This window comes from Vidua chalybeata, chromosome 15, assembly GCF_026979565.1.
Source record: "Vidua chalybeata isolate OUT-0048 chromosome 15, bVidCha1 merged haplotype, whole genome shotgun sequence".
Lineage (NCBI taxonomy): Eukaryota > Metazoa > Chordata > Aves > Passeriformes > Viduidae > Vidua > Vidua chalybeata.
Genome location: NC_071544.1, coordinates 10,246,704 through 10,269,627, shown reverse-complemented (window position 1 = coordinate 10,269,627; position 22,924 = coordinate 10,246,704). Strand labels below are relative to the sequence as shown.

General features: G+C 38.8%; 1 protein-coding gene across 2 annotated transcripts in view; it reads right to left on the bottom strand.

Annotated features, from left to right (window-relative positions):
* The window catches only part of SPOCK1 (SPARC (osteonectin), cwcv and kazal like domains proteoglycan 1), a 272,499-nt gene that overhangs the window by 40,286 nt on the left and 209,289 nt on the right, over window positions 1-22,924 (bottom strand). For both annotated transcript variants that reach the window (XM_053956874.1, XM_053956875.1), the window contains exon 6: window positions 17,783-17,897. In XM_053956874.1, coding sequence (XP_053812849.1) covers window positions 17,783-17,897 — 115 coding nt within the window. The remainder of the gene's footprint in view (window positions 1-17,782; window positions 17,898-22,924) is intronic.

The window sequence follows — 22,924 nt, the reverse complement described above, 5'->3', positions numbered from 1 at the left end:
TCTGTATCAGTAGCAAAAAAAAAAAAAAAAAAAAAAAATCTAAGAAGGGCTGGACAAAGGGTACAAAATGTCACATGGAGTGATAATGTATCCTCACAATATGCTCATGGATATACAGAAGGAGGGGAAAGGCAATAGAGATGCCAAATGATTAATAAAAAATATGATGGCCACCATAGTACAAAGATGCAAAATTTTATATAATGTGCCTTTCTTACAGGAGAATCCTTAGAAATTAACAATAACAACAAAACAAAAAACCTAAAAGGGAGAAAACCCTCCTTTAATGAGATTTTAGAAGGAACCCCATTACACAGAGAGAAGTGCAGCTCTGGCTGGAAGGGGTCTTTGTGAGGGCAGGGGAGAGGTCACCTCGTGAGGCACTGCTCAGTCTGGCTTCAAAGCTTCTATGAAGCTGTAACTCCATGTCCTATTTATTCATCCTAAGAAAGGGGGAACAGAGTTTTTCAAGTATTTGAAACTCACAAGCAAGTTAACTTTGTGCTCTCGTGTCTGGGAAGACTTTCAGAAAGGGGAACTGCCACAACCACCATGCAGAGAACTCCTCTCTATTCCCTACTGAAGTGGCAATAATCTTTATTGTTTTGTAGCCTATAAAGCAATAAAGAGCTGCTAAGATTAATTAAACTCTGAAGAGAAACTGAAGTGTTTAATCAATCACCACTGCTGTTTGCTGCTGCTATACTATTCATAGGGATTATTATATAGCAATTTGAATTACAAAGCAAAGCAAAAGCAATATAAGAGGGGTATTGCTAGTCAATGTTTGGACCTCTAGTTCCAGGTATCGAAGATTTGCTTTTCCATGGTACATGAATACTATAAACAGCTTCACACTGACCATTCCCTTCAGCTGTGAGTGCTCAGCACTTCTGCAAATCAGGCCTCAGGGTTTCAAATCAGGAAACTGGAAAATTAGAAGATGCAGCTAATGACCCTTTGTGAAAAATCTGGCTTAGCAAGATGGGCACCATTGCAAAGGAAATCAGAGCCAGGGACTGCACCAGAATTAAATCCTTCAGGAGAGCACACATCAACTGCTCTGCCCACGTGAGGTTTTTTCTTCATCCTTTGCAATTTTGCTGCCTCTCAGGCTCTGCAGCTTTGGAAAAATATGATGGAACTGTTGGCTGCTGTACCCTGCAACCTGACATGGCCAAAACAACACTCTGTACTGAGTGAGAAAATTCTGCCATGGACCAAATGCTAGAAAAATATGCAATGAAAGTTGCACATCATATTGCATACAGAAAAGAGTTGAATTAATCCTCTCTAATACATGGACTTGGCAACCTTTCCCAACTTCAAGTGTACTTTGAAAACTAAACAATTATTTGACAATGATTTCAATTATCAAAGGTATTTTAAACCATATTCGGGAAGCTTCAAAAGACACTTTTCTTGAAAAAAGTGAAAACATGGTCTTGCATAATTCCCAGTCTAGTGACATTCAGGTGTGAGATAAGAAGAGAAACATGGTAATAAGCCTTTGAATTCATACACAAATCCTGCATTTGTTAACAGTGTGTTTGCTTTTACATTCCATGTCAACAGTGGTTAATATCTTTAGTGTAGCTATGGGAGCATACCAGCGAATTATACATAATCCTGATTTTCTAAGAAGACCATTTACAGAACCCTAAATATATGTAATAGTGATGTAGATCCCTACAAATTGGTATGACCTGAACTGCTTTCAACTCTTGTTCTTTCAGATCTGGCTTTCTTTCTGTTGAAAGGAGGAGGACATCAAAGCTCCAGGATGGGTCCCTCTGATACAAATCAGCCCTGACTTTAATGGAGCTCTGTGGATTTGCAGCAGGCAGAGATCTTGGCTGTCTGATTTTCCAACTGACAACTCTCCTGTATGGAGAACTCCAGTGAAAATAGGTATTCCCTGCAACCTACACCTATGTGAAGAGCTATGTGAATGGTACAAGCCACGAATACTGAGAAATGTAAACTCCAGTTGAACTTAAACAGGAAAAAAAGAGTTTTCTGTAATGATAATAGCACTTACAGTATATTATGTATGTTAAGTACTCAAACCACTTTAGTAAAAAAAGCCATTCATTTCCTTTCATCATATGGTCAAGAGTAATTTCTGGCACAGAGAAGTGAGAATCATCAGTGCAGCTTTGCGGAACTGATTACCACGTACTTCAACAGAGACCAGCAAATGCTATTTAAGGAGCAATTTCAATCACTGATGTGGTGATGCAGGAGCTGGTTATGTCTCCTTGATGTGGAAGGATAAACTGTCACAACACTGACAATGCACAGAGCAACGATGAACTATCCTTAAATTACTCCAGTGCAGGACAGAAATGGAAGTTTGCTTTCATGTCCTTGTGCTGGCTCCTTTCCAGCCCAGTGACAAGGACATTTGAACACCATGTGAGCACATTCTCCCTGAGCAGAACCAGGAAGGATTAATGGGCATCTCCTGAGACCCAGGGAAATGAACAAATGCCTGAGGGACAGGATGTTAAGGGATAAAAGAATATGGCATGGTCACACCAACCAGGTTCATTTAGCCTAGTGCACTGTGATGGTGGGAGAATGGGCTGTTGTAATTCTCTAGAAAGTTCTTTCAACTTCCCATGATTTTTTCACTATTTAGAGCTGAGATAGATCAAAAATATGAACAAGAAGCTAAAATTCCGATGCAATGACAAAGTGTCTTTGAAGTACACCAGGAACTCAAAAGCTTACATAGTAAGTGGAGTTACAAGCAAAATTATCACTAAAAGAGAATAAAGAATATAATGAGATGGTACTGCACTCCTTGGGAGAAAAGAATTATTATTATTAGTAGTAGTAGTAGTAAGAATACAGTTTCCGTGCTGCAGAAAATGTAGTTTGAGATGATCAAAATAATTTACAAATTGGGATTGACAAGCTGAATCACTGAAATACTGACATTTAGCTTGTTCATTTCAAAGTGATGTCTCTGCTTCAAAAACTGTCAGATTTCATTTTTTAAAGAGTTTTTTAAAAGGTCTTTTACTTTACCATGAAGAATTACCCCCTCAAATCCTGACTCTCCAGTCCAGTCAGTAAACTAAAAAATCAATTATTTGCACAGTACTCGTTTTGGGGAAGAAGGCCAGAAGATAAAACAACAACATACAAAAGTCAGTGCAGAATCAAATGGAGAGTGAAAGAGAACAAATATGGAATTTATCCATAGGGCAGACAGAGCCTGACAAGAAACTGTCTTCTATTGCTAAATTAGAAATGTATGGGGAAAGGTAGGAGAAGAACCTTTGCTATGAGCAGAAAAGTTGGCAAGTGCCACAGCCATGTAGAGAACCCAAGTACTCCAGCTTGGCAAGAGGGCAGATGGTCTCTGCAAAGTAGTTTAACACTTCTTGGCAGAAGACAGCCATTACACAAAGTAAGGGAGAAGTTGGTCTTCAAAATCTGTAAAGAAATGAAAAGCATGTGCATGACACAATAGTTCCTGCAGCAAGGTGAGTGTCTACACAAAAAAACTGGAAAAGAGCTCTCTGGCAATCCAACTGAAATGTTCTTCTATGGAGGACAGTAATTGTTGTTTTGGAAGGCAGATGAGTACAGCAGTTAAAGCTGGGGCTTTAAACCTCTGCTGGAGGTTTCCTGATGTGTGCAGCGTGAGTCAGAGGAGCTGGGTCTGCACCTGTTTACCTGTGCATTGCAGTGAATCCCCACGGCAATGTGAGGCTGAATCCATTGACATGAGCAAAGAGCAGAAACAACTCAAGTAACGGGGTTTGATGTCAAAAAGTGTTAAAGCACAACAAGAATGTTGGTTAGCATTTAAAAACAGCAAGAGGAACTGAATTAAGAACATACCTGAACACCTAGACTGTATTTAGTGATATTAAAATGATGCAATTTGTAAAAGACTTTCTGTAGCTAGGCCACATGGCATCTTGCCAATTCCATTTCTTTATGCAAAACAAATAATTTTGCATAGATTTGCATTTTACTAACAAGAGAAGAGACTTACTAACAACATAAATTACATCTCACTTCTATTTAATTTATTATCTTGAATTAGCTGATGAGTGTGCTCAAGCCTTATCGCTCTGTTTAGACACTAACAGAGCACTTATCACTGTGGCATCAATGCCACTCTTCAGCCTTGATATAGAGCCTGGGATATGGACTCAAAACAGTCAGCTGTGAAATAAAGCAAGCTGAGTTTTGCTTTGTATCTGGGTATTCTGAAGGAGGAAGATAAGTCATTTGCAGAAGTGCAGGGCATTCTGTTCTATTAAAACAAACTTCCTGAAAGTATAGAATATTGTAACTTCTTTGCCCTAGGGCATTAAGAGGAGTATTTCCAGTAGAATGTGTGCACCCAGCTGCTTTGCAGGCACCAGTCTAAATTTGAAACCAGTCCTTTCCAGCCAGTCTAACAAACTACCCATAAAACCAGCCAGCTGGCTGGATCTCTTCTGGCTACTTTCTTCTCCTCTTATTCATTGTGACCTACAGCTAAGGATGTTTTTCACACTGAAAAACATGGAAAAGGCTCTCATAATCTTGTTAAAGGCTGGCATACTTGACTTGCACTACAGAATGCTGCATTTGTCTCCTCAGGGAAATAAACATTTTAAAGAGCCTTTGGACTTCAAAAATGCCTTAGACAAATACAATGGCCACCCTAGTAATAAGTGAATCAATTTTCTGCTCCTCACAAAAATGTCTACAGCCAGGAATTTGGATTTTATGTGCCCTTATACAAACTCATCTGCAGTTTGTTTTTTTTTTATTGCTCACATGTTCTCAAGGGAAAGCAATTTCTCTTTCAAGCAGCAGTGACTTTAGTAAGTCAAAGCATCCAATTGCTAGAGGAGGGTTTACTTTACCTCTCATCACTGAAACCCTGCTGTGGAATACAATCTGCTTTCGGAAGAGCAGAGAGGTGAAGGACAAAAACAAATGGCAATTACTCAAAGCCTGTGAAGAGCCTGGAGACTGGTATTCTCTTGCATCTGAATTAGGGCAAGAAAATACACTGGTCAAAACGCTGCCAAGGATAATGCTCTAACACTGAGCAGACTGAAATTTGTCTTGCTGTCATCGAGAATATTAAGCAATAATATAATATTATGTAACATTTGCATTTATGGCTGCTTTTTAAGAAAGGCTGAACCAATTTGTTAACTCTCCTTTAGGACAGATGTTTGGCAAGGACACGATAAAATATTCACAGTTTGCACTGCTAACTCTAAATCCACTATTTCATGATTTAAACCTTTCTTGCTTCTTTCAGAACCTTGCCATACCAGCGAAACAAGCTTCTGAATTTCCCCCTTGACTACCTAATTGAAAAATAACTGCATTTCAGTGCAAATTCATGCAACGCTTTTCTTAGGGATTCCACCAGTCCAAAATGTAACACATTTAATCCATATTAGGATATTTGAAGCAGCAGGAGAAATAAATCACAGTATTTTTCACTATCACAGTTGCTAGAGAAGCACTGTCTTTAGCATTAGTAAAAGTAAGTTGGCCTGACAATATTTTTATAAACACAGTGACTCTACCACAGAGAAACTCAAACTCATATATATCTGCAAAATTTCCAAGTACAGGAACTGGAACTCCAATAATAATTGCAATATTATTGGGAATTAATTACAAACTTAAGCTGTAGGTATTTACAAATAGAAGTCCTTCTTGTGACATCTGCTGATAAAAATTATGCCCAAGCAAACAGAAATGTGTTTGGAGCCTGGTAGCAGTTTGCCATAAAATAAGAAAATAATCTCTTTGTATAGGAAGTTAAATGCAGGAGCAACTTTGTGGCCTTCACTAATTCTTAGATTGTGACACACAAGTCCAGGCTTGCTTAAAACATAAACTGCATTAATGTAATTCAGTTTCCCAAGGTCAGGAGGAGTTTATTTCCAAAGCCTTGCTCTTAACAGCGCTGTCGTACAACATGAAATAACACCACCACATATCAGCAGGTCCTGAATTTCTTTTGAAACACAAAGACCTGACAATGAATCTGCTTCTCATGAGCTTAATATATTGTTTTCACTTGCATCTTCTTTATTGTAGCTCTTTTATACCTGTACTTCAATTGCACATGGCATCTTTCCTTTACTGAGGGCTGCAGTTAATCAGATGGTTCCATAAAGCACCGCATAAATTCTGTTTTATGAATTCTTTGTCACAAGAATGTAGCCAAATGCCTCGTGTCCCAAGACTCAGCAGTAACACATCACCTTTGTACAGCCTTGCAAAACCATATGGAAATTACAGCAGCCCATGAACAGAAACTCCTCAATCACCTTTACTGTGATGGGGATGGTAAGGAAAAAATAGAAACCAGTGATGTTTAACAGACATGTCTTTAAAAAGAGTGAGGAAAAGAAAGAGAGAGGAAATCAGCCTGGCTATGAGTGCATAGACATTTGCAAGGTTGCCTTTGCAATGCCAGAACCTCAGCACTGTGAAGTGCTGCCATGAGCTCTCATTTTCCAAATTCCCTTACAAGTAGCAGATATCTTTCCCCTTTCCTCAAATTCCTCACTCATTTCACTCCCTAAACTATATGACTACAAGAAAAATAAAATCTAAAAAATTATGTGCAAAAATACTGTTTTTTTCCACTTAATGCATACTGAGAGAATTGACCTAAAGCCACATTTATAGTATAATTTAAATACCCGTACCAGGCTTCTTTCCCCCTTTAGCTTCTCCAAAGCAGCTGTAACAAATCTTTTCAGTAGTGCTGTAGAGTTAAGTTTTAGGAGATAACACTTTTTACTAGGTTTTTGTATCACGAGCAAAGAAGTCTGTGACAGGAATGGCTCAGCTCTAGACTAAAGCAGTGAAAAACTCAGTCTCCTATTTCATCTTGGAATTCTCTCTGACAGAGCATTGCTGATCTGAATATACAAAAAAAGCCCCAAAGTCTTACCAGTGTCTTGTAAAGTACTGCCAGTTATTTCTGGAGATGCCTCTCCTGACATTCCTGAGGTTTAAATGTCTTTTTCACAGCCCATAGCTGCTCACAGTTATCCTGTGACCAGCCAGCACACTGAGGCCTTTCCTCCTCCAGACATTTCTAACCCAAGAGCACTTAGATAAAGCAGATGTTCATATTATTACACCCCAAGTGTATAACTATGCACTTTGTGCTAATGAACTTCTTCCCATTTCTATTGCTCCAGCTCCCAAGGACATTCAATTGAAAATACAAAAAGGAACTTTTTTTTTTTTTTAAAAAGTGAAATACTGTCCAGTGTTTTCTGCAAACAACTCAACTTCTCGACATAATGTAAACTGAAAAGATAACAATTCCTTCCACTTGCTTGTTTATTGAAAAATCTATTTTAATCATTTATTGCCTTCAGGGTAACAGCATTCTCAAATGCACTTACTCTATACACTATATAGCATAATCCTCATACAATTAAAAAATCAAAACAGTTAAAAATTATATTTGCTGGTAAAAAACCTGTGCTTCAAAAGTTCTGATATATATATATATATATATATATATATATATATATATATGTTCAGAACTTATTGCTCATGGGGGTTTTTAGACTGAGGAAAGTGATTAATATATAAACTTCATGTAACAATCTCAAATGTACAGTATCAAGATTTCTATGAAAGATTTTTTATTTGTAATGTCCAGAATGTTACTGTCAATATTTAAAATGAAAGGGAAGCATGATATATAGCTCATAGCACTGGTTAGTTTTGTGCCTTTGGCAATTTCCCTCAAACTGAGTCTCCACTGCCCACCAATAATCTAATTTAGAGATAAGAAACTTCATATATGAGATGCTTCTTCCAGTGCCTCTGCCGCCCATCAGGCTCAGAGGAAAGGACTGCAAATGTGGGAGGGATTTTTTTTTCCACAGGCCAATCTCACTGCACTTTGTTTCCAAAGTCCCAGTGCTCAGGTACCACTGGAGCACATTTCCTGCTAAGAGCTTATGGAAAATACTGGAGTCACAGGGATGGTTTGCAGACCTTGAGTTTGCCATGCATGAAAGGGTTTGTTTGTTTTTGTTTGATCCCATCCCGAAAAGGGCAGATCCTGCAGTTCCTAGATTGTTTCTGGTGTTTTCCTGGGTTTCATTTCAACCAAACATAGCTCAGGCAGGAGCTAATTAATGCCTTTGTGAGAACAACAAAACAGAATGAGGCACCTTTTTTTTATGTAACTATTTTTTTAGCCACACCTGAATGTTATTGTATAACATTAACAGAGGATGCAACACTTGAGAAATACATGGGTATTGCTTTTCCACAGTGACTTATTACAGAGATAAACAACCATGTACCAGGAGTGTTTGGAAAATCATGATAAAGACAGAGATATGTATATTTTGTTGTCATTTCACAGCCCCAAATGAAGCCTAATTCTGGTGGTCTCAACCAAGATGCCCAGGATTTTTCAAAAGATAGTATCCCTTTTGCTTTTCCTTTTGCATCCTTTAACTCCATGAACATTTGCAACCTTTTCAAGAACTGAGAGCTTAAACCTGAATTTCAGTCATGAATGATCAATGAGGTGTTTGTAACATGCAACTTGCTGTCTGGAGTGACAGTGATTTTATTTTATCCAGTTTTCATTTTTCCTGCTGACAGGGTTTTCCTGATAAGCAAGTTCGTGCTGCTACAGACCATACTTAAAATTTGGACAATTTTTGCCTGTTGTCTGTGCCTGATAACACCTGAACCCCAACTATCTTTGTAAACAAATAGAAAAATAGGTCACAATGATAGTAAAATCACCTTCAGACAAGCAAGATGGAGCCAAGACTATAAATTATTCAATCCAAACACATAGTGATATCATTGCATATTCTCATAAAGGAAAATGTTTCCCCATAAACACAGCCTTCTAAACTATTAATGAAATTGGAATACAATTTTATAGAAATCTAGTTAAGACTAAGTTTGAAAATCAGCACAGAGTAAACAAATTACTTAAACATAAGCTTGGCCACTCTGTATGTTACTATTAATTAGAAATATTATAAAGGCTTGTCTCAATGCTTGCAGGGTCTAAGAATTTATAATTCAGCTCCAAATTTGAGATTTGACTGTCCAAGCTAATCCCAAGGACTGCTCCAGAGAGGCTGCATCTGGACACCTGCAGGGAAGGTTAAACTGCAATTGTGAGTGACCAACCCAGTTTTCAGGGTTTGACCCTGAATCTGAAAAAAATACTAAATGTTGAAATATGGATATTTTAATATTTGGGGCATAAAGGTCTATGGTGGTTGCCTAGAAGCTTTTCCATTATTTATTTTTTTGTGTTGCAGGATATTTTAGTGTTTTCATGTGAATGTTGGACTCCTGTTTGACAGAGATGGGCCTGAGCCAAATCATTCAGATTTTAGTAATTTGTAGATTCTCATTCTAGTCCACATCTAAGACAGCTACTTTAGAGAAAACAGATAACATTATTTTTTGATTTACATGCAGTCCATTCAACTGAATTACAAAAAATTGCAATTCTTCAGAGGAAAATTAATGTAGAAACGTCCCTGTTGGGTCAAGGGAAGCTATAAAATATGCAAGGATATATATTTGGAATGAAGTAGTGATATCACAAATGCCATCTTCCCTCTTCTGCACTAATAAAGAATTAGAAATTGAAAAAAACCCCCAAGAACTAATTTGCCACAATGTTGCATAAAAAGTTACAACCTGTCTGGAATGATCAATTATCTCTAGGCTATACTCATTTATACCTCTGTAGACTCAGAATAACTTAACCAAAAGTAACTAGCTCAACACTGTTGATGGAGCTATTCCAGACTTATACCGGAATAACTAAAGATGGAATTTACTCCTTAAGATACCAAAAGGAAAAAACCCAAACAAACAAGAAACTGGAAAATGATGTATTTGAAACCTCAAAACTCTTATTTCCCCCTGTGTTTTACTGAAAAGGTTCTGGGGCTTTTTTCCCCCTCACACTGGGATGTTTTAGCTTAACACCACACAATGATAGGCACTATAATTTATTTAATTGTCAGGTTTCCAGAGATTTTACAAAATTCTTGGAATAAATGTTAGGGAGATATTCCCAAAAATGCAGAAACCAATATCCATGAGAAAAAACGATATAGAACCAGTCTTATTTATTTGATTTTGTTTACGATGAGAGAAATTTTAGTGTTCTAATTATCATTATCAGCACACAAACACCTGCTGTTACTAGATGGTGTTTCTATTAACAGTGTGCCACTTCAATAGTTTTTTGTTGGCAATCCAAAATCAAATTACTTCATGTCTGAAAATTATTGTTACTTGCTGACACAAAATGTTTGCTATGTCTGTCATTTTCTAACCTTTTATTTATGCCAGAAAAGGAAATCAATAGCCATTTTAAGATTTTTTTTTTTAAATACTGTTTATGAAACCAACAGCCATTGAGCTGTCTCAATGTGCTCTTACTAGTTTTGTGGGTTTATGCATCCCAGTATCCTTTGGGGTCCTGTATCCTTTGTGTGTCCAGGTGGGAAGTTGTCTGCAGGGTCAGTGATCCAGGTGACGCCTACACTGCCCTTGGGACCTGAAGCCCTTTTAGATTTGGGGTCTGTATCAAATTTAATGTGGAACTGAGCAATCCATAGCTATTGGTTACATGGATGAGACCCACCAAATCAATTTTTTCAATATTATTTCTATTTTAGCAGGTGACCACTCCAGGGGAAGGGGTGAAACCTGTATTTACTGCTAAGCCTGGGTAAACGTACTGCTATAAATGCTTGAGAAAACATAGGGACTTACTCAGCCACAGAGAGCTGCCAGGGATTTAACACAGCCTTAGAAGTTCTCTTTGCAAAGATTTCCAAAGGATTGAAAAGAATATCCTACTGTTTTTAATATAATTACACCACAACACAGTTATTTTTATGCAGTTCCTGTCTCCTGCTGCCGTTTGGGATTAGTTCTTATTTAGCAATGATGAGGAATTATGTCTCATGTCCTGGTTCAACCTTCAAAATTATGTCAGGAATTTTGGCTCAATGTGATTCTCTTGCCATGACAGCCTGTTAAGGAGATGCATTTACCAATAGGGCAAATCCTGCTGACAGGGATGTTGCTACTGCAGTCAGCATCCTCTGAGCAAGCACCTGAAAGCAGCAAAGTGCTGCCTGCTCCTCCTTTCTGTCAGCGCTGCCTCTAAAGCAGATGTTGTCTGCTGTATTTTGGAGCCTGCTATAATTTGATCAAATCCATAGAAGATCATGTCAAAAAGTGACAGCTAGTCAATGGATGGTGTTGTCCCTAACTTGTTATCTGTCTGGGGCCTGCTGCAATCAGTGCTTTGTGCCAAGTTCCAAATCCTTAGAGCCAGCTCAAAACAACATTTTTACAGGGGACAATTCTGTCTCCTTTTCAAGTTCACGTCAAAGCAGGCTTCACATAGGCACCTGAGTGCTTTCTGTGCATAACTCTTGATAGCACAAAAAATATTTAAATTCATACTCCTTGGTAAAAAAAGCATTAAGGTATCAAAGATCCAAACCTAAATTTACTCTCAGACCTAACCAAGATTTTTTGGCTGATTTTCCTTTACGACACAATTATGATGGAAAACACAGCAACCCAAAAATTTGCATTTCATTTCCATTGTATGAATACTTTGTACATATAATTCAGAACCTCAGTATGGGCATATTGAATGGTGGTGAAAAATCCAATAGTATTTGCTCAAGTTGAGAAATGATTTTAGATTTGATATTTGAAATCTCTCTATATTCTTCCTTTGCAGAGCTTTGAGCTCTTAAATCATACCATTATGGCTGTTTGCACCTACATGCTAAAACATGGTGCTCATATACTGGTGCAAGAGAAATTTAGACTTGGTTATTCAATGATAAAGTTTGCAATTCACATTATGTGTTGTCCAATTATACAGTCACAGTCAGTTGTATTTGGGAACAGGAAAAAACACGACATTAATTCTGTATCTGGCCTTTCCCCCATCAGCTCTTGCTTTTGTCCAGTGCACAAAAGGAAGATTCATGTGAGGTCAAGCAGCAGAACAGCCCTCAGCCAACACTGCTTTCTCTTTGCTTGCAAGAGCTTGATTTTGTTGGCTCAGTCTTGGAGCTATTGGCTTTTGCTTCCAAGAGGAGTGGGTGACACCAAAAGCCATCCATGGGGAGCAGAGGTATCTGTCCTTGCCTGCTTCCTGACTTTCTTTAATCAAATATTAATTGGGTGCAGTCACTTACTTCACTACTCACAAACAGTATCTTGCAGAAGTGAAAAAAAGTGAATCTTTCATGCTTTGGGGATGCTTTTCCATGCTTTTGAAATAAAAGACTGATCTGTTTGTGTGAAAGCTTCCAGGCAAGAAAAATTGTATTGGTAATAGTAATTATTATTTACAGAAACTGCATAACTCAGATTTCCTTGAGTAAGTTCCTTTCATCATGTAACAAATTAAAAAACTGAATTGCAGTATTCACACAGAAAATTTTGGAGCAAAAATATCAGATCCTGCATAGTTTAGAGCTAACAAACCTACTATTTACTGATGAAGTCCAGAGGAAAAAACCCACCTAGTTTTCATGAGATATACTAAAGCTTTGAAACCCTCGGTAACCTTAATTTTGGAATGCTTCTCTTTTATCATTCCCAGAGTCTGAGACTCAAGTAAGTAACTTAGAGATCTACCTGGAAATTCAGTGTCAGAAAGAGCCTTTTTTTCAAAACTAAAGCTACAAAAGGAAACATTTCCTGACTAATCTGCACAAATTTCAAATCTACCACATTCATGACTCATACTTCATCTTCATAAACTTTAAAATTATGTACTCTGCAGTTATGAAAACCTGTGAACAGTAATTTGAAGCTGAAATATTTGCTGAAAGTGGATTTCAAGACTTTAAATTCTTTTAGTTGTCATTCAGACACAAGAAGTGATACAACTCATTTGGGAAACAAGACTGTGGTTTCTTCGAATGCATTTCATGCACTGAGTGCTCTTTTTATATAGGAAAGGAACATTAGACTTTCTCATCCATCACACCCAATAGGGCTGGTAGTTAAATGCTACAATTCATACCCTAAACAATGTAGATTCTTAATCAAGCTTGCCAAGATCTATTCCTGCAACTTAAAAATGTTCCCTTGATTCTCCTTAGAAATTTAAACAACACTCGGCATATTTGAATATATTTCCTTCTGCCTATTGACCTTATATTCCCCTCATCAAGATAACAGAATTTCCTTAGAAGTTGCCTTGGGCATTTCTGCAAGGTCAAAAGCACACAATGCACAGACAGGGATAAACCTGCTTTGAATTACTGCATCCACTCATGCTCCAGTGGTTCTGCAGCCCTGATGGCAACAAATGCAGTGTGGTGTGCTGGGAGTACAGCACTCTGAAGGCACAGAAGGGGTATGGTCAGAAAGAGCCCTGTCAGGCTGTTAAACATTTACCACCCTGCCTGAGCACCTCCACCACTAACACAGACCAAACAGCAGTCACAGAGCAACGGGGGAAGTTGACAGAACCACATTATTGCAACCACGAATTCACACCTGCCAGGAGACACCCCAGTCACTGCACTGCGTTGGTGTTTTGATAGAATGAACAGCACATTCAAGGCAAGAATCTCCCCATTTGCCAGGAGCTTCTGAAGAACTGAAACCATTTGTTTCTCATCTGAAGTTATTTAGGGTGGGTTTTTTGGAAGCTTCATTTGGTCTAAAAATAAATTCTGCTTGATGAGGACTCTACTTACTATTGCAAAGAGGTACCTGAGAACCAGCAGACAAGGTTCTGTGCCTTAAATAATTTCTGTCACTTAGAGACAGTTTCTAGTAATTTTTTGTTAAAATTATAGTCTTATTCATTTTATAGTATTAAATCAAAGGGCATACACACTCTGGAAGGGCAGCTAACCTCAGGGCAGTTTACAGCTCAACCTCTGTCTCTGGGTAGCCAAGTTGAAAATCAGCAGCTATCATGGAAGCATATTGTAAAGCTGGGATACTGCTGTTTATTATGAAGCATATCAAGTGTTTGGATAAATCAAAGGTTCCTAAATGGGTCTAAAACAGCAAAGAGTAAAAGCATTAGGGCTTGTCTTCTTTTCTAAAATCTTCCATTAGTACTGTTACAGAGACCTGTTTTCTACCTCTCAGACACTGATTCAAAATTCCATTTAAGAAAATGAAGAACATGATCCTGCCATCTCCTCAAAGATTTAACTTTATGGTAGAAAGATTTTATTGTTGTTACTTGCCATTAAAGGTAATAATTCTGGTGTAGTTTTCTTTTGCTTGCATTCGTGCTATTTTATTAATGTCTCCATAGTTGCAGTTAGCATTGCGAAAGGAATTCCAATTTTTAACATGATTATTGGTCTTCATTTTCATCCTCAAAGCTGGGATGTTTTCGAAGGAGCTCAGGAAGGAGGAAGGAATAAGACTCAGACACCACAGTCCATTGTTATCTCTGAGCACATACACTTAGATTGCTTTTCTTTGATGCTGCTGTCAATTTTATTCACAAGCGTATAAAAAAAAGGTCATGACATTTAGAATTACACTACTTTGGAAATTAAATGTTCCTTTAAATTTTTAATTTCTGAAAGTAATTTATCATGGAATAATATTTGAATATGATTGAATGAATGTGTAAAGTTAATGCAAACTTTCTTCAAACTGCAAGTTCACAACCACATATGTTTAACCTTGTTGTGTAATAGGCATAAAAACGTTGATATGTGAGCTCAAAGATCTGCATTTCCATTTTGCTGGAAGCACTTGCACTGTTATTCTCCTTTTTATTTTTCCACTGGCATGTCTGTATAAGGCATGAGGTTTAGTTCTCAATCATTTTCTACTTAACATTACACTTCACAAACCTGGCAACTAAATAAGGCCAAAAATGAATCCCAATGGTCTGCAGAGTTTTTTCACACGAATTTTTATGTGAGAAATCAAACTGCTGATTTTTAGGCTAATTCAGCAATATTAATGATACTATTGTAGCATATGAGGAAATAAAATAATTTTGTGTGAGCAGTAGAGAAAGGACTAAGATACCACATAACCTACATTCTAGTCAGAAGCTCCCAAGTCAGAGAACTGGGGATCTGATGAAGAGGAGATCACTGAAATGCTGTCATGGCCAGGTTTTGGGAGTCCCTTGTCAAAGAATGGACCTGCTCATCTCACACACAGGCTCATCAGATGGTTTAGATTGGACCTTTCAGATCACTGAACCCAGCTGTGAACCCAGCACTGCTGTGTCACCTTAGCCACTGCTCAGGGCTTATTTCTCCAGAGCCAGCTGCCACTCCTTGTTCAGCAGAAAAAGGAATCTTACTAAAGGCAGCAGCACACTCTGGAAATTATTTTGTGGTCAGCAGCTACAGTTCATAATTTTCTCATACACTAAGGAAAGCTGGCTGGGCCCCAGGCTGCAAAGGGCAGACACACACAACTCCAAATCTCTGCTCAGATGCTGCTAAAATTGCACCTGCATAAAATTTATGCTGGTGTGTAGAATTTACTCATGTTTTCTCATGGAAACTCATGGGAGCCCTTTGTTAGAAGACTGACAATCTCTGAAATATTCAGTTTGAGGCTCCATTGCACTCACTGGGTCAACTGAAGAGACAATGTCTGAAGAAAGGAGACTGAGGAAGATAAAGGAAGTCTTTAACTGCAATGTTACTGGCACATGGAAAGATCCAGAAGAAAAGCAAGTTATAAAGCACCTCTGTTATTGATTATTTGATTCTCAATTAAAAATACATTTGTTTACACTTCAGTACATGATAACAACAATCATAAACAACAACAACAACAACAATATCAACAACAACAACAACAACAACAACAATAATAATACTATAGTAATAGTAATATCCTTGTCACCAGGGCAATGGCAGGAGCGTTGCTATTTCAAGTTTGGCCTCTTGGAAAGCCCTCAGGAAAGTTGCTCTGCAGATCACTCAATTCATTAAATTAATGCTTTGTTGGCTGGAGTTAAAGTTTGAGTCAGGCAAAACAAAAGCCTGGGTTTCAGAATACATATACCCTGTCAAATTGCATTTATCAAGATAAGGGTTATTAGAATCTTTTTTCTCTTGTGTGAATGAAATTGTAAGCTTGAAATGTCACTGAAGATTTATTAATCTGATACTCTTTCTGATAAGGGCAAAGAAATAGAAAGGGCAGAGAAAAAGAAATATTTCTTGTAGCCTGATAAGGACTACAAGAAATAGAAAATATGAATAAGGCAATTTATCAGTGAGCATTCTGTAACCAAAGGATTCAAGCCACACAAAGCGATAGTACAGTTATATATTGATTTCAGAACACTGCCATCTACAACACTTGGTCAAAGTTTGAGAGCTGTGCAGAAGAATATCTACAATTTTAAAAAAATTATATTAAACCTGAATTTTCAAACTCTAGGCTGGAGTAACACTTGTTCTAGAAAGGAGATGGAGGCCTAATGTGAAAACTGGTGCTGTGCTAGCGTATACAATGCATGCAGGGAGAACCACCAGCAGGATCATCAGTGTTTCCAGCTGAAGTGGCAGGGTGTGAACTAACCATAAGAAAGATTGTTTAAATATTTTTTTCCCTGTTTCTGTGCCTGCTACCTGTAGAACATGTCTACAGCGGGGAGGAGAAAGAGTGAAGAGAGGTTCTCAAATATTTTGGGTCCAACAGAGCATTGTTAAAGCTTCCTGTTTGTTGTACTCCATGTGATGCACAAGACAAATAAACACATTTCACTACTCAACATGACAGAGCAAACCCCACCTAATCACACTTCACCTTTGTGAGCTCCCAACACAGGCAAGAGCCCAGCAGCAGCCAGTGAGTTAAACCTTCTGCAATCCTGACACAGGGGAGACAACAGGACTCAAAAGCAGGCTAAACCCAGGCTCATGCTCACCATGCCAGCTCACCAGAACATCTGCACTCGTACCAAGGAACCACAGCCACAGGAACCCAACTTCTTCCTTAAGGGCTTTCCTCAGCAGGAAGGAAACTCTTAGAACCTGGCTGTGACACCTCCCCTGCTGCTGCTGGACTCTGCTTTCAGTCAGTCTCTTCTGATAGAACTAATTCCCTTCGGATGAGGCACCCCAAGACAAGTTGTGCTGGAGTGAATGAGCTCACCAGGCTTTCAGAGCTGCAGAGAACTCACCAGAGAGCTGGCAGGGAAAAAGGCCATTTGGCTGAGACTCCAGCCTTCAGTTTGACACAGCATCGTTTGCAATGACTTTGTTATTGAAGCAGATTGATACATGGACACAGATACGTCTGTCTATTCAATGCATATTTGACTTCTCATGCTAACATTAATAACAATAGAGATGAAAATGATAATTCAGATCCCATGTAATACACATGTGACTTTAAACAACTTTTTAGTTAACACAGTCTGATTTTTTAAACTCACAATATAATGAATCATCAAGTAGTATATTTTCTTTTCTACTTTCTTTTACAATTCGTCAGTATTTCTATTTGACATATTTTCATTTAAAATTGAGATTCATTAGCCAGAATTTAGTTTTCTTATGAGACTCTCTCAAGTAGGAGTTAGTTTTGCAGCAATTAAGGTGTTTGAAAGATTTACTTGTTTAGAAAATGATAGTTGTACCTTACCTCTTTCTCAGAACACCTTATATAGAAAATATGCCAGTTAAGAAAAGTCTTTCTTACATTTTTCTAAGAACATATCAGGAGCCAAATCATCTGCTCTGATTTCATTAACAGCATAACTTACCAGTCTTCTCTGTCTTGTGTTTTATACTTTCAGGTCCTGGCAGGCAGGGGCAGGGCCCTTCACATCGAGTTGTGATGGTTTTGCCAGAAGTACATGCATGGAACTCCATCTTGCACTGGAAGCAGAAAAAAAAGCAAGAATACTATTTAGGACAAGATATAAAATAGTAGCTGTCGATCAAATAAGAAATTGTATTATCAGTAATGACATTGGATAGATTCCAAAACTTCAGTCTCTACTGCAAATACTTTTATAAGACAACACTGACTATTCCTAGCCTTTGTTGTTTGCATTACCTACATTTTAGTTCTGACTTTCCTTCAAGAGCTTTGTGCCTGTGTAGTTGCCCTCTCTTCAGGGATGGCCCCATGGGTATTTCCCCATTCTGTGCCCAGCAGCACCAGTGGCTGGACACTGGACTAATGCAGTAACAAAATGAAGTGAAAGAAAACAGCACAGAAACACAAATGTTCTCTTTGGCTTGATACCTAATGAACCAAATTCAGCTCCATTTTTTGTCCTCTTAAAGGCCTGCTCTTACAAGACCAGCATCCAAGGGCTTTTGATACACAGGGGAGTGCTGCCTGTGGTGCCCAGGCTGGAGCTCCTCTCTGCAGGGATTGCCCCCTGCCAAGGAAAATGGGAATGCTGGGCTGCAAAATCCCTTTCATCTGAGTTTTATTGAAGATTATGATTCATTTTAAAGCAGGCCAACATGTTTACACAGTGGGACACGACGTGTTTTGACACAGCTGAAGGACACGGAGCCTGAGACCATGGTGTTACCATGGAGGATGCAGTGGGCAACTGGAGCTCACTGGGCAGCAGCCACTGCTGAAACCCACAGCATCATCCTCTGTAATTCTGGTACAGGGGGAGCCTGGAGAACAGAGCAGGATGTTGCTACAAGATAAACACCTCCTGCTTTGAAAGTACTGCAAATAATACCTTGGCTTTGCCTGTGTTGGTTTTTGTTAAAAGGGCTCATCGTTGCCCAAGCTTTAATCCAGCAGCAGGAGACAATTATGCTGTGCCTACATCCCATTCTGTTGACATTATCCCCCCACCATCCTCAACTTCAATGCATCAGGGTGATTCTGTGCTCTCTGTGATGTCCTGCCCTTCTCATTTAGAAAATGCAGGGCCACACACAAGCTTGCAAGTGTGCAAGCTTAGCTCGTGTTTTACACCAATTTCTCCCAAGACTGAAGGGAATGTATGTACTTATTTTTCAACTGTTTGCTCCATAAATACACTTCGCTCAGAGTGCAAAGACATGAGAGAGCACATCAGAAGGAAAGGAGAACAGGAGAAAGGACAACAGTGAGTGCAGTCCTGAAGGCAATGACTTTCTGCAGCATATTCTGATACTCAATGTGTTATTGAGAACACAGGCATAAATCTTCTTCCTGCAGCTGGAGTTGATAATTTAATCCCTTTCAGAACATCAATTACTTACATATTTTATTATGCATAATAAATGTAAATTATGTATCTAAGCATTAGCAATTATACTTCAAATACCAACCTTTAAGATGGCACCAACCTATTTCAAGCCCGTTATTACATGCGGTTAAGAAAGGAAGAACTTTATACTTAGAAACATCAAGGCAAGTTTCTCCTCAGCTTTCCAGACAATTGATAAAAATGACACTCAAAAAGCTAAACACAAACCAAAAAAAGAAACTGCTTAAACAGGTTGTATTATCTGAGGGCAAGGAGGAGAGCCCAGCTTGAAGATCACAATGCTGCAGTCACATGTAAGTTTACACCCATGATTAACCACATTATATTCCCACCAGGCTTGTTCGGGATGTTTGGTGTTGGGGGATGAAGATTAAAGAACTCCATCATTTTAAATATTAAATTAGGATAATACTAATTACTTTTCAACACCTAATCACTGTATGTAGCTCTTTATTCCTTCCCTAGATGAAAACATGGAGATATCTTACTTTGCACGTGATGGTGTGCTTACTCACTGTAACAACCTACATTAGTAGCTCAACTTTGGATTTAATGACTGTGCCTAAGTCTCACTAAGTGATACTCAGAGACAGAGCAGCCACACAGGATGTCTTGTGGAGACAATCCAATAATGACTTTTTGGATTTATTCTGCCATTGGATCTGCAGCATATAATGTGCCTGCTGTCCTTCTCCAGACCATGGACAATAAAATGATACACAGTGCTTGGAAAAACGCTAAGTCTTTCACACCAAAGGGACATTATACATTTTGGAGACATGAGTCACAAAGCTCCTTGCAGTGATTGTGCACAGGACTCTGTGGGAGCAGCCCCACAGTTTGGGGCCAGTCCCTCTCATTTCAGGGGACTCATTTTGCCAGTGATGTGATTTGATGTGCCTCAGCTCTCTGCTGAGCTGCTCTAGTAGAGCTCCCTGGGTCGTGCAAGCTTTGTATTTTTCTGTAGCCTCCCTGGTGTGTGAACTGCATTTGTTTACTTTGAACCCCAAGGCCCACATAAACATCTCTAAACTATTTTACTGCAAATGGAAAAGCAGCTCTCTTATTTGTTGCTAAATGTATATGGAGATCAATAAAGTATATGAGGGGAGAAATGGTTGAACATATTCATGGAAAATTCATAAATTAATTTATTCAACTAAGATGTGGGAAATTACTGCAGAGTGTGTTTTGGTTAAAGTGTTCCCCTGAGAATCCACTACTCGTATAATGATTCCCTCTTTATTGTCAGTGAATCTACAGCAATGTGTTTTGCATAAGCATTCACATTTGAGGGAGAAAGAAATAGCTACATAAAATTTATTCCTAGCTATTTTATTCTTGTCTGTTAGTCTCCAGCCTCCAGTCCCTGCTAGAGTATAATCTAGATCTTTTTTTCTTTAATGATATAATAAAACAGTGTATCTCTGCCTTCATTCTGGCTTTCAACTTCTGGCAGCCCAGTTTTGATCTAACCTGCAAGTAAGTAATCCTGTGAAATAAGTTATTATGATCTTTTCTGCAAGGGTGTATATTTGACTACTGAGTGTGTTCATGGACAGCTTGGTACAGCCCAGTGCATTAATGCTGCGAAGAGCTTTGCACCCTGACACAAACAACTCACGGACTTGCTTAAAACGCAGCCAGGTACAGCAGCACATCCCAGCCCTGATGGCACCTTTCAGTGGCAAAGCAGAGTAATTGAGATGTAATTGTCCCTGGGGGCCTGGGACATGCTGTGTGCCCAGCATTGCTCCTGCTCATCGGGCACAGAGAGGACAGACAGAGCACTCTCAGTATCATGGGCAATCTCACAGCCTCCGTAACAAACAGGGAAGGGGGTGAGGAGAGAACACCACCCAGGGATCCCTCTCTCAGACCCCTGCTAGGTCTTAGTGCATCAAATCATTGAGTATCCTGAACTGGAAGGAACTTACAGGGATCATCAAACACCAGCTCCTGATCGATTCATGAGCCAAAAATCTGTAACTGAAAATTTCTTGTAGTCACGCTAATACAGGAGAAAGTGTGAGGTTCCAAACTCCCGTTGCTTCTATCATTTATTTAATGTGAATTAAACAGAAGGGTATGTAGGAATTAGCAGACAATACACATGACAAAGACAAACATGAAGTCTCTTTTGAGAGTGAACACTGAAACAGGAGGTTAAATTTTATAGTATACTAATTAAGTGTTAAACTCCTGAGATATTACATCATATTAATGGCAGTGTCTCTAACCCTGTTGTTGAAGAGTGCTCTTGCCTGGAAGACATTGCATTTTTAGCACCCTACAGCTTTTTACATTTTCACCAAGAATGATTTCAGTGCAGTGTTTGTTTTATGGTTCATCTTTTGTTCACTCACAATATGTCTCTTCGAAACTACACATACAAATAACAAAAACTCATTATTTTCTACCTTATCTTTTACCCAGTGGCTGCCACAGGCAGAAGCTAAAATTTCCTAAAATTATAGCATGTATATATTTTTAGTCCAGAGTTTCTTGATATCAGTAGTGTTTCCTACCTATCTGTCTTAGCAGATAATTAGAATCCATTGAAATTCAGACACCCCTTTGAGAGGAGTTGTTTGTTTACAAGCTTTAGTGCCGTGCTTGCCATTGCTTCCTTTGCTGGGACTCTTATCACCATTTTCTTTATAAGCCTCTCCTTCCAGTTTTCATCAGATGGAAAAAAAAATACAGTATTTGGAACACACTCAGAACAAGTGTGGGTTTTTTAAAAAACTTGTCACAGAAAAAAAAAGGTTTAGTATATTTTCTACAAATCCCAAAAGAAATGTCAGATGGTGCACTTCCACTGCATCCTGCTGAACACATACATTAAGTTTTAATGGGAATTCTCCAAACTTTTCAGGCTCTGTAGAACCTGAAATCCTGAAATAGGGATTTAGAGACAGCAGTCAACCATGTGAATTCATGTTCATTAAAGAAACAAGACACTAATCTAATGTGAAGTCTGGAGGTGAGTCTCAGACTCAGGGCTGAGGACAGGGCTGTGTGGTCCCTTAGCACTTCCCCTCCCTGCCGTGGGTTCTGCTGCCTTTTTGCTGCTCTGCACACCAGAGCCCCACTGTCCTGGGTGCTGGGAAGGAGAGGGGGTGCCCTGGGACACAGCACCTCAGGGGGGCACTGAAAATAATGGCCAAGCTCTGTCCTCAGGGCTGGTGGCATTAGTGGCTATTGCAGACCAACACTGTTGGTGGCTGGTGCAGTCAAAGCTCCCCACTGCCAGGCCTCCTGCCCTGCACATGCCCTGCTCCAGGATGGGACTGGCTTGTGCTATTGCAGCAAAAATTAAAGGGAGACTGGTGGAAAAAATAATTATAATAAAAACATACAATTTTTTCCCTATGAAAATAGCTACTAGGCGAGGATACTTAATCTTTGCAATAAAAGCTGTACAAAGATATCTTAAAATCCTGGAGCTCTAATTAGGAGCTATGATCTTCTTATGAGAATACATAGTTGGTATTGATATTAATGGGAGTTATGCAGGCATACCGGTGGTGGAATAAACTCTAATTAACACAACCAATCTATTGTGTAAATACATATTAAAGCCTTTTAAAAATGTGTGCTAGCTCTGGTTTTGAAGCAGATGTTACAGCTGATGGGCTCAGAAATTCCCCTCTCTGCAAGGAGTGACATGAA